General features: G+C 43.5%; 1 protein-coding gene across 2 annotated transcripts in view; it reads left to right on the top strand.

Moving 5' to 3' along the window:
- The window catches only part of bace1 (beta-secretase 1), a 121,829-nt gene that overhangs the window by 103,893 nt on the left and 5,660 nt on the right, over window positions 1-12,276 (top strand). For both annotated transcript variants that reach the window (XR_006309361.2, XM_043676578.2), the window contains exon 8: window positions 6,444-6,615. Coding sequence is in view for 1 of the 2 variants with exons in the window: in XM_043676578.2 (XP_043532513.1) it covers window positions 6,444-6,615 (172 nt within the window). In the remaining variant the exon portion in view is untranslated. The remainder of the gene's footprint in view (window positions 1-6,443; window positions 6,616-12,276) is intronic.

Below are 12,276 nucleotides of genomic sequence, written 5' to 3'. Positions count from 1 at the left end.
CAACCTATTAAACTCTAATGAATACAATTCCAGGATCCTCAGTCATTCATCGTATGCTAGGCCTACCATTCCAGGGATCATCCGTGTGAATCTCCGCTGGACACGCTCCAGTGCCAGTTTGTCCTTTCTGAGGTGCCGGGCCCAAAATTGGACACAGTATTCTAAATGGGGCCAAATTAGAGCTTTAAAAGTCTCAGAAGCTGCTTTTATATTCCAACCCTCCTGAAATAAATGACAACATTACATTCATTTTCTTAATCACGGACTCAACTTGCAAGTTAACCTTAGAGAATCCTGGACTAGCACTCCCAGATCCCTTTGTACTTTGGCTTTATGGATTTTCTCACCATTTAGAAAATAGTCCATGCCTGTATTCTTTTTTCCAAAGTGCAAGACCTCACATTTGCTCACATTGAATTTCATCAGCCATTTCCTGGACCATTCTCCTAAACTGTCTAAATGTTTCCGTAGCCTCCCCACCTCCTCAGTACTACCTGCCTGCCCACCTAACTTCATATCATCGGTGAACTTAGCTAGAATACCCCCAGTCCCTTCATCTAGATCATTGATTTATAAAGTGAACAACTGCGGCCCCAACACTGAACCCTGAGGGACACCACTTGTCACTAGCTGCCATTCTGAAAAAGAACCTTTTATCCCAACTCTCTGCCTTCTGTCAGACAGCCAATCCTCAATCCATGCTAGTAGCTCACCTCGAACACTATGGGCCCTCACCTTACTCAGCAGCCTCCCGTGAGGCACCTTATCAAAGGCCTTTTGGAAGTCTAGATAGATAACATCCACTGGGTTTCCCTGGTCTAACCTATTTGTTACCTCTTCAAAGAATTCTAACAGGTTTGTTAGGCATGACCTCCCCTAACTAAATCCATGCTGACTTGTTGTAATCCGGTCCTGCACTTCCAAGAATTTAGAAATCTCATCCTTAACAATGGATTCTATAATTTTACCAACAACCAAGCTATATAATTTTCCATCTTTTATCTTGATCCTTTCTTGAACAAGGGGGTTACAACAGCGGTCTTCCATTCATCTGGGACTTTCCCTGACTCCAGTGATTTTTGAAAGATCACAGTCAGTGCCTCCGCTATTCCCTCAGCCACCTCCCTCAGAACTCTAGCATGTAGCCCATCGGGGCCAGGAGATTTATCAATTTTTAGACCTTTTAGCTTTTCTAGCACTTCCTTTTTTGTAATAGCTACCATACTCAACTCTGCCCTTTGACTCTCCTTAATTGTTGGGATATTACTCATGTCTTCGATTGTGAAGATTGACACAAAGTATTTATTAAGTTCTTCAGCCATTTCTTTATCTCCTAGCACTAGCCTTCCTGCATCAATTTGGAGTGGCCCAATGTCTACTTTTGCCTCTCGCTTGTTTCTTATGTATTGAAAGAAACTCCTACTATCATTCCTCATATTACTGGCTAGCCTACCTTCATATTTGATCCTCCTTATTTCTCTCTTTGTTATCCTCTGTTTGTTTTTGTAATCTTCCCAATTGTCTGATTTCCCAGTGCTCTTGGCCACTTTATGGGCTCTCTCTTTTTCTTTGATACATTTCCTAACTTCCTTTGTCAGCCATGGCTTTCTAATCGCTTCTCCCTCCCCGGATAATCTTTCTTTTCTTTGGGATGAGCCTTTGTCCTGTGTCCTCAATTACACCCAGAAACTCCTACTTTTGTTGCTGTACTGTCTTCCCCACTAGGCTCTGCTTCCAGTCAATTTTGGTCAGTCCCTCTCTCATGTCCCTGTAATTACCTTTATTTAACTGTAACACCATTACATCCGACTTTGCCTTCTCTCTTTCAAACTGCAGACTGAACTCTACCATATTATGATCGCTGCTTCCTGTGTTCCCTTACTTTAAGATCTTTTATAAAGTCTGGTTCATTACATAGCATGAAGTCCAGAATAGCCTGCTCCCTTGTGGGCTCCATCACAAGCTGTTCCAAAAAGCCATCCTTTATCCTGTAAGCATTTCATAAATTCCCTTTCTTTGGTTCCACCGGCAATATTATTCACCCAGTCCACCTGCATATTGAAGTCCCCCATGATCACCATGACCTTGCCTTTCTGACATGCCTTCTATCTATTTCCCGGTACATCTTGTGCCCCTGGTCCTGGCCACTGCTGGGAGGTCTGTACATAACTCCCATTATGGTGTTTTTTAGCCTTTGTGGTTCCTCAACTTCACCCACACAGACTCCACATCCTCTGACCTTATGTCATTCAGTGTCATAGATTTAATTTTATTCTTAACTAACAAGGCAGCCCCGCCCCCTCTGCTCACCTCCCTGTCTTTTTGATAAATTGTAAATCCTTGGATGTTTAACTGCCAGTCCTGAACCCCCTGTAACCTCATCTCTGTGATGCCTACCACATCATAATCATTAACGATGATTTGTGCATTAATTAATCTACCTTGTTATGAATACCATGAGCATTCAGGTAAAGCGCCTTAAAGCTAATTTTCTTATCCTCATGGTTTCCAACATCTCTAGTAATATGTCCTAAGTTATCCTTCCTTTTTGCTTCATTCCTAATGTGACTTGAACTTTAACCCTGCACACATTCTAACCTGCTGCTTATCTTTCTACTTGACTCCATACTCCCTGTCACTTTCTTTTTACCTTACCCCGACTCAGAAGTTTAAAGTCCTACTGACCACCCTATTTATCCTTTCCGCCAGAACACTGGTTCCAGATCGGTTCAGGTGGAGACCGTCCCATCGGTACAGATCCCTCCGGTTCCGAAACTGATGCCAATGCCCCATGAAATAGAATCCCCCTTTCCCACACCAACCTCTTAGCCACATGTTTACTTCCCTAATTTTGTTATCCCTATGCCAATTAGCACGTGGCTCGGGCAGTAATCCGGAGACTATGACCCTCGACGACCTGTTCTTCAATTTCCTTCCTAGTGCTTGATAATCCCCAAACAGGTCCTCCACCCTAGCCTCTTTTAGATTAGATGAGATTAGATTACAGTGTGGAAACAGGCCCTTTGGCCCAACAAGTCCACACCAACCCGCCGAAGCGAAACCCACCCATACATTTACCCCTTACCTAACACTACGGGCAATTTAGCATGGCCAATTCACCTGACCCTGCACATCTTTGGATTGTGGGAGGAAACCGGAGCACCCGGAGGAAACCCACACAGACACAGGGAGAACATGCAAACTCCACACAGTCAGTCGCCTGAGGCGGGAATTGAACCCGGGTCTCTGGCGCTGTGAGGCAGCAGTGCTAACCACTGTGCCACCGTGCCGCTGTGCCACCGTGCCTTGCCTATGTTGTTAGCGCCAACGTGGACCACAACAACTGGATCCTCCCCCTCCCGCTCCAGTATCCTTCGAAGCCAGTCAGAGGTGTCCTGCACCCTGGCAGGCAACACACCATGCGGGACTCCCGATCTCACTCGCAAAGGATACTATCTGTCCCCCTAATTGTAGAATCCCCCACAACTACTTATCTTTTTGCTCCCCCCTCTTGAGTGGCCTTCTGCACCATGGTGCCATGGTCAGCTGGCTCATCCTGTCCACAGCCCTTTTCCTCATCCGCATAGGGAGCAAGAATCTCATACCTGTTGGACAAGGTCAAGGGCTGAGGCTACTGCACTCCTGAACTCAGAGTCCCCCTACCTGCCTCATTTACAGTCACACTCTGTTATTCCTGATCACTAACTGAGTTTGAATTACTTAATCTCCCAGGTGTGACTGCCTCCTGAAACAAAGCGTCCAGGTAACTCTCCCCCTCCCGGATGTGCTGCAGTGTTTCAAGCTCAGATTCCAGATCATCAACTCTGATCCGGAGTTCTTCCAGCAACCAACACTTGCTGCAGATGTGGTCACTGCCATTCACAATGGGATCAGCCAGCTCCCACATCATACAGCAACAGCACATCACCTATCCAACCATCTCTACTTCTTTAATTAATTTATACAAATTTATGAGTTAAATAATTTCTAGTACTTTTCTATGGTCTTATTCAAGTAACCAACTAACAGTAAACGTTTAATCAATAACATGATACGCAAGAAATATCAATTGAAGCGCCTTACCTTAGCAACACACGAGAGTCCTTTTTTTGGTTAGAGGGGGAGGGCGGGTAGGTAGTGTCTCAGGATTCAGCCGCTGCCCAAATATATACCTGGCAGCCGGCTGCACCTCGTTGTGGCCTCTCCCTCTTTTGCTCCTTTAAAAACGGTTCTCACGCTTTTCCTTCCCAGCAGCCCTCACTTCTCTCCGCCCTCTCTCCTCACCGTTCTGTAAAAATGGAGGCCTGACTCCCGAGGTAAATTCCTTTTTAAGTGGGAAAACATGCCCTTCCTGGCCGCCCTCGCTTCTCTCCGCCCTCTCTCCTCACTGCTCTGTAAAAATGGAGGGGGGGGGGAGGTGGTAGAAGGTAGAAATCTTAGGAGGTAGAGATGGATAGGCTGCTGGAGTTTATTCGAAAATGGGATGTCGTCTTGAGCAGATGCTGAAAGTATATTTTCCCATTTTGAGAGAGAGTAGAACAGGAGAGCACAGAATAAAAATCAGGGGTCACTCACTTAAAACACATTTGAAGAGGATTCTTTTGCCTCAGAGAGTCGTGAGTCTTCAGAACTCTCTTCTCCAGACAGCAGTTGAGGAGGGTAATTGAATATTTCTAAGGTAGACAAAGGTAACTTGTTAATTAAGTGATTGGGAAACAGAAAAGGCAGGAGTGTGGAGTTGAAGCTACATTCAGATCAGCCATTGAATGCTACAGTAGACTAGAGGGACTGAATGGCCTACTACTGTTTCTAGTTCTTATGGTCCAGATGAACCATGAATATAGCAAGAATAAAATATTGAGGGGTCAGTAAATCTAGAGTAAAAATAGAGAATGCTGGAAAGTCTCAAGAGGCTGTTTTGGCAGAGAGTGAAATAGAGTTTTGGGTCTCTGGCTCTTTGTTAGTGCTGGAATTATTAACCCAGCCTTCTGTCTACTCCTCTTGCTTATCTTTTGCCTTTCATACTTCAGCCAGTAGTGAGATTTATGAGTGGATCATGGAGAGAACAGGGAAAAAGGCAGAATGAAGGGTGAGGATTATTTCAGCATTCCTCCCATACGGACGTCCCTTCACTGACTCAGAAAGGAGATTTCACTGCTGCTAGAAACTCAGTGATATCTCGAGCTCAATGTTTCCTTGCTTGCCAAGGATGACAAATTGAGACAATGAATTTTGGCAGGTTATTAAGCAACCACAACAGCTTATATTTATGCCGCATCTTTTAACATAATAAAATGTTCCCGTGCTCATTATAAAACAAAATGACACCAGCTATATAGGGAGATATTATGTCAGGTGACAGTAAGCTTGCTGAGTTGTACATCTTAAATAGAGGAAAACAAGATGAAGAGGCAAAAAGATGTCAGGTATTCCAGAGCTTAGGACCGAGACAATTGGAAGTACGGTCACCACCAATGGTGGAGCGATTGAAATCAGGAATTCCAGAATTGGAAGAGTGCTGATATCTTGAAGGACTGTGGAGTTTGCTGAGATGAATCTGGCTTCCTCACTCAAGTACACCAAGGTCAATTGTCATATTCTCATCATGGAGTTAGGGGCACAGTAGCCCGTTGTATTGCTATGAGACCAGTAATCCAGAGGCTCAGGTTAGATTTCGCTGTTCCTTGGATTCTGCCTGAACTGCTGTGCTCTTCCAGCACCACTAATCCAGAATCTGGTTTCCAGCATCTGCAGTCATTGTTTTTACCTCTAATGTGCCACACATCAAATCTTAACATGACAGTTAGATGACTATAAATGTAATGAACAAAATAATACTAATTAAAAATATAAACACTGAAACTACGAACCTTTATCCCAGTGACAGTAAACATTAAGGTGAGAGGAGAAAGATCTAAAAAGGACACAAGGGGAACGTTTTAGCACAGTGAGTGGAATAAACTGCCAGAGAAAGTGGTGGATGTGGGTTACAACATTTAAAAGACTTTTGGATAGGTTCATGAAGAGGAAAGGTTTGGAAGGGTACGGGCCTAGTGCAGGCATGTGGAGCTAGTTTAGTTTGGGAACATGGCTGACATGGACTGGTTGGACTTCAGGGTCAGTTTCCATGCTGTATAACTGTACAGCCACACCACTGACCTTCTGATTGGCTAGTTTCCCTTATTGAGGTTAATAACTGTGTAAACGCCTGAAGAGAAAATAAAATTACAGGCGAAGAAGGAAGGGTCAGAGAGTGAAACTAGCAGAGATGCTCTAGCAGAGAGATAGCATCAACAGGACAGACTGAATAGCCTCCTTCTGTCACTGCCTTATGCTTCTCTCTCCATTCCCAATGTGGGCTGTGAGGGTTCTAGGTTTGGGCAATCACAGCCTGGTCACAAGTGTGTGACTGACTTCCGAAGCTCCATTCCTTTTATTCACAGCAATATCTGCGTCCAGTGGAGGATGTGGCCACTTCTCAGGATGACTGCTATAAGTTTGCCATCTCCCAGTCTACCACAGGAACCGTGATGGGCGCCGTCATCATGGAGGGGTTTTATGTTGTCTTTGACCGTGCTCGCAAACGCATTGGATTTGCAGTTAGCACTTGTCACGGTGAGTGGAGTGTGTCAAAATATCTGTTTAAGCACTTTCGGTTGAAGAAGACAGCTTACCACCCACCTTCGCCAGGGCAACTAGGGTGGGCAATAAATGTGGGCCCAGCGGTGAGGCCCACATCCTTTTAGTGAATAAAAAGAAATGCAAAGGTGACACTCAACAGAATCCTCCTTTTACAGCCCTCCTCCCTTTAGTTCTTGCGATTCCAATCCAGACACCATCTTAAATCATGAGTGTAAATCACTGAATGCTGTCATCCTTTCACCGTTGCTGTCCAGAATGACAGGAGAATGGACCAAAGATCCCTCTCTGCTCCTGTTCCATATTTATAGGAAGATGCAGTTACCCCCCCACCTCGCACCGTCTCAAGATTCCCCACCCCTGCCACCACGCCGTGGCCTCCCTGTTTCAAAACCTCCCTGCTTCAGCTAAACGAAGATTAGAGCACACTGAAAGAACATTAATGTGGACACTGAAAATCTGAAATAGGGTCAAAAGGTGTTGGAAATGCTCAGCTAGTCTGGCAGAGATTCAGTCTTTCAGAACAGTAGTGCAGCGATGGGACACAGGCTTTTGTTTTCTTGGCTGACCCTTATCTCAACAGTACGTGTTGGGAAAAGAAAAACTCAACAGCATCTGTGGACAGAGCAATTGCGTTAATGTATCAGGTCCCTGAGCTGTTTTTCTCTCTCCACAGATGCAGTCAGAGTTTTGTTTCCCCAGCAGTAACTGTTGAGGTAAGGGTCAGCCAAGAAAAAAATAACCTGTGTTCCACCACTGCACTGCTGTTCTGAAAGATTGCACCTCTGCATAGCCCCTTATGGGTGGCACAGTGGTTAGCACTGCTGCCTCACAGTGCCAGGGACCCAGGATTGATTCCCGCCTCAGGTGACTGTCTGTGTGGAGCTTGCACATTCTCCCCGTGTCTGTGTGGGTTTGCTCTGGGTGCTCCAGTTTCCTCCCACAATCCAGAACTGTGCAGGTCAGGTGAATTGGCCGTGCTAAATTGCCCATAATGTTAGATGCATTAGTCAGCAGTAAATATAGCGTCTGGGTGGGTTACTTGTCAGTGGGTCAGTATGGACTTGTTGGGCTGAAGGGCCTGTTTCCATACTGTAGGGAATCTAATCTAATCTTTTCATTAAAGTATAGTAGATCGCATTTAGGTAAGCTTAACCTTTGTACTAGGTACTGAGCCCTAGCAACAGAACCACACCAAATTGGCTCTAATTCACCACAAACTGGTAGATTCACAGGGAAAGGCAATCTAGTAGCGACGTGGGAGATGGTAAATTGTCACACAGTGGTCCTCCAATTAAACTCTGGACTGATGCATGTTATTAAGACAAGAGAAGCTTCACTCTGCAATAAAACCTGGACCTGGAATGACAAGATACTGACCCAGGACCATATGCCCAATGCTATCGGCTTTTACCCTGATAAGCACAGGAAAGAGAAGGTAAATTGATACAAAAAGTCTCATTCGAAAATCCAGAAAAGCAAAGTTGTAAAGGAACAAGGAGAACATGAAGATTTAAATTTCAATAAAGGAAGATGACAAAAGCAAAATAGTTTCGTGGCCCCAAGAACTTTGGTAAATCAAATATATCAGATTTTATACTTGCTGTACTAATTCAGTCTTCTTCTTTATTTGATAAGTGATTTAAAGTAAGTTTCCAAGTCGAAGTTGTTAAACAGTTTTAGCACCTACATCATCGCATGTGGTTTTTAATCAGATTATAAATCTCTCCTTCCATCCACCCACTCTAGATGCAAGGGCGCCTTAATATAAAGGGTTTTATTTCACTGTAATGTTCAGTAGATACAATTGTAGAATGCAATATTAATGTTAACTTTACCTCACATATTCAGCTACTGAATAAGTAAATCATTTAAAAGCAACCTTGGTGTTAAAATACCTGGATTTACGGTCTGACTCAAGTTGTAGCACAGATCATTGCAGATTTTCTCTTTATCGCAGAAAGGAAGGAAGGGGGCTCAGTGAATGTTCCCCAGGGTTTGTAGGCCTCAGAGAACTATGATGGCATGGTTAATTGGAGACATGGAGGCAAGGCAAGAGGACTAATAATAATTGCTTACAAAAAAGAGCATTTGGTTCTGTTTGGGGTGGTAAACTTGGATTAAATACCAACTGGATTACAGTAAGAAAATCACCTGTTTTCCATGTAGCCAGTCCTGCAAGAAAGACTGCACATTGCTCGAATAAAAACAGAGCTAAAGAAGAGTCATATCAGACTCAAAATGTTAACTCTGTTTCTCTCTCCATAGGTGTTACCAGATCCGTTGAATTTCTCCAGCACTTCCTGCTCTTAGTATTTTTTTCTCCTCTCTCTCTGCACCCCTCCTCACTTTCCATCCTCCCACTGCCTATCCTTCTCTCTCTACTCTTCTGTTTCTCAATCCCCCCCCTCCCTCTGCCTACCCTCTCTCTCACTCCTCTCTCTGCTTGTCCTCCATCCTGTGCCATTTTCCCTCTCTCTAACAAACTGTCCCTCCCCCTCCCTATTCTCCCTCACCGTTTCATTTCCCTTGACTGTCATGTGGGGAGAAAGCAAACTCAAGGGCAACATTTGAGGAACTTCCACAAAATATTCCTCAGTCTTTTTGTCCATCATTCTCCTCAGTGAAGAAAGGTAGTTGGGTGGACAGAGCTTTGTAAAAGAAAGGCTGGGTGCACAGTGTAGCTCCACATTGTGAATGTAGTGTGTTTCTGACTGACTGGCCTCTCCCTGCCATAATTTCTGATAACGTGCACACTCTAGCTGTGCTGATCCAAACATACCTCCACTCTCCTTTGCTCACTGTCTCCACTTAATACATCCAAGATATGAAAACGTACAAACTAGGTGCTGGAATAGGCCTTTCAGCCCTTCAAACCTGCTCTATCATTCAATAGAACCATAGCTGATGCTTTGTCTCAATGCCATATTCCCACTTTCTCTCCACAGTTACCTTTAATATCTAAAAATGCACCAATCTCATTTCTTTAATATACTCAGTGAGCAGGTATCTACAGGCTTTCCATGGAAGTGAATTCTGAAGGTTGACCCCTCCCTCTGAGTGAAGCAATGTTTCCTCATTTCAATCCTAAAGAGCCTACCTGATCCCCTGATACTTTATCCCCCAATTCTTGATTCACCACCCAGGGGAAATATCCGCCCTGCATCCAATTGTCTCCACCTGTTAGAATATTTCACACTTCAATCCAATCCCCTCTCATTCTTCTAAACTCTGACGAGTTCAGGCCCAGTTGAGCTAATCTCTCCTCATATTGCAGTGCTGCCATCCCTAGTATCAGCCTCATAAATCCTCACTTAGAACGTAGGACATTATAGCGCAGTACAGGCCCTTTGGCCCTCGATGTCGGCGCCAACCTGTGGAACCAGTCTGAAGCCCATCTATCCTACACTATTCCATTTTCATCCATATGTTTATCCAATAACCATTTAAATGGTTAAAGTTGGCAAGTCTACTACTGTTCCACGCCCCGACTACTCTCTGAGTAAAGAAACAACCTCTGGCATTAGATTGGGGAACCAAAACTTCACACAGTATTCCAGGTGCAGTTTCACAAGGCCTTGTATAACTGCAGTAAGACATCCCACATCTGAATTCCAATCCTCTTGAAAATATCTTGCAATTCTCTTTCAGTTCACATCGCTTGATTAAACAAACCCGCAGCGAGTTTGAGCTGATTCAGTTCATGCTCTGGCAGTACTTTTGGTGTAGACTTTCTTTTCACAAGATTGCAATTAGAAATGGAGAACCAAGATGATTTTCCTTTGAACAGTCAATGATCCTGAAGCCTTTTAAATGGACTGTATTTGGATTTCAAAAGGGCCTTTGATCAAGTGAATATAAACTCATTGTGCAGTAGGTAACACAGTAGCATGGATAGGGGATTGGCTGTCTGAAAGAAAACAGGAAGTAAGCATGAATGGGCCTTCATCTGCTGGGCAGGATCTAATGAGTGGAGTCTTGTAAGTGTCTATGCTCAGGCTTCAACTTCTTACAATTTACGTCAATGACTTAAATGAGGGAGCTAAGGCCCAGTAGCTAAATTTGCAGACAACACCAAGATAGGTGGGAAAGTATGTTGTGAATAAGACATAAGGAAGCTGCTGACGGGGAATCAGATGGAGTGCAATGCGGGAAAATGGCTGGGAAAATAAAAGAACAGAATATTACTTCTGAATTCTGAGATGCCGAGCGACTTGCATGTGTAGGTATGCAGGTACAGCACATCACGGTGAAGCCTAATTGGATGCTCTCTTTTATTGTGAGAGGAACTGAAAACAAAAGAAAAGATGTAATCAGTGGCAAAGTAGACAATGAAGAAGGTTCTCTAAGATTATAAATGGATCTTTGTCAAATCAGTAAATGGGCAAAAAAATGGCAGATAGAGTTCAGTCTGGAGGTATTCCATTTTGCTACAAAAAACAGGGATTGGACTTATACAATTAATAATAGGGGCCTTGGGTAGTGTTGTGGAGCAGAGGGCTCGAGGGGTTCATGTTCACAATTCTTTGTCATTTGTATCACATTATTATTAAGCTGTTAAGGGTTCACAAGAGATTTACCAGGACGTTGCTGGGTATGGAAGGTTAGAGGTATAAAGAAAGGCTGGATAGACTGGAACTTTTTCACTGGAGCATAGGAGGTTGAGAGCTGATCTTACAGAAGTTGATAAAATAATGAGGAGTATAGATATGGTTAATGATAGTTGTCTTTTCCCCAGAATTCTGGATTTCAAGACTAAGAGGCATTTTTAACGTGAGAAGAGAGAGATTTAAAAAAGACATGGGAGCAAATTTTTTTCACAGAGGGTGGTTGTGTGTGGAATAAACTGCCAGAGGAAATGGTGGATGTGGGCACAATGACAACTTTTGAAAGACATTTAGATAAGTATATGAATAGGAAAGATTTGGAGGGATATGGGCTAGGAGCATGCAGCTGGAACTAGTTCAATTTGGGATTATGTTCAGCTTGGACTGGTTGGATGGAAGGGTCTGTTTCTGTGCTGTATGACTCTATGATTCTAGAATCATAGTTGTTTGGAGAATTGGTGAGACCATCTTTTGAATACCGTGTACAGATTTGGTTTCCTCATTTAAGGAAAGATGTAAACACATTGGAGGTGGTTTGAAGGAGATGTACTAGATTGATGCCTGGAATGAGTGGGTTGTTTTATGAGGATGGGCTGGACAGGAGTTTCAAAGAGTGAGGGATAACTTGATTAAAGTTTATAAGAACCTGAAACGTCTTGACAAGATGGATGTGAAATCAATGTTTCCGCTTGGTGCTCAGTCCAGAATCAAGGAGAGTAGTTTAAAAATTAGGGGTCCATCCCTTCAGGACGGATATGAGGAGAATTGTTTACTCTCTGAGTGATGTGCAACTTTGAAGAAAGCGAACATGGATTCATTGGATATTTTTGAAGACAGAAGTTGATAGCTTGTTGTTAGGCAGGAGAATCAAGAATTATCAAGGGTGGATGGGAAAAAAGAAATTCAAAACACTGACAGATCAAACATGATCTTATTGAATGGTGAAACAGACTCAGAGAACCTAGTGGTATATTTCTGCTTCTGTTTCGTATGATCAAATAAATGTTCAATTATAATGCATTCGCTGCAT

The sequence above is a fragment of the Chiloscyllium plagiosum genome, unplaced genomic scaffold (genome assembly GCF_037043375.1).
Source record: "Chiloscyllium plagiosum isolate Xiang-an unplaced genomic scaffold, Cpla_swu_hap1 HiC_scaffold_29, whole genome shotgun sequence".
Lineage (NCBI taxonomy): Eukaryota > Metazoa > Chordata > Chondrichthyes > Orectolobiformes > Hemiscylliidae > Chiloscyllium > Chiloscyllium plagiosum.
This window is presented reverse-complemented; position numbering and strand designations above follow the sequence as displayed.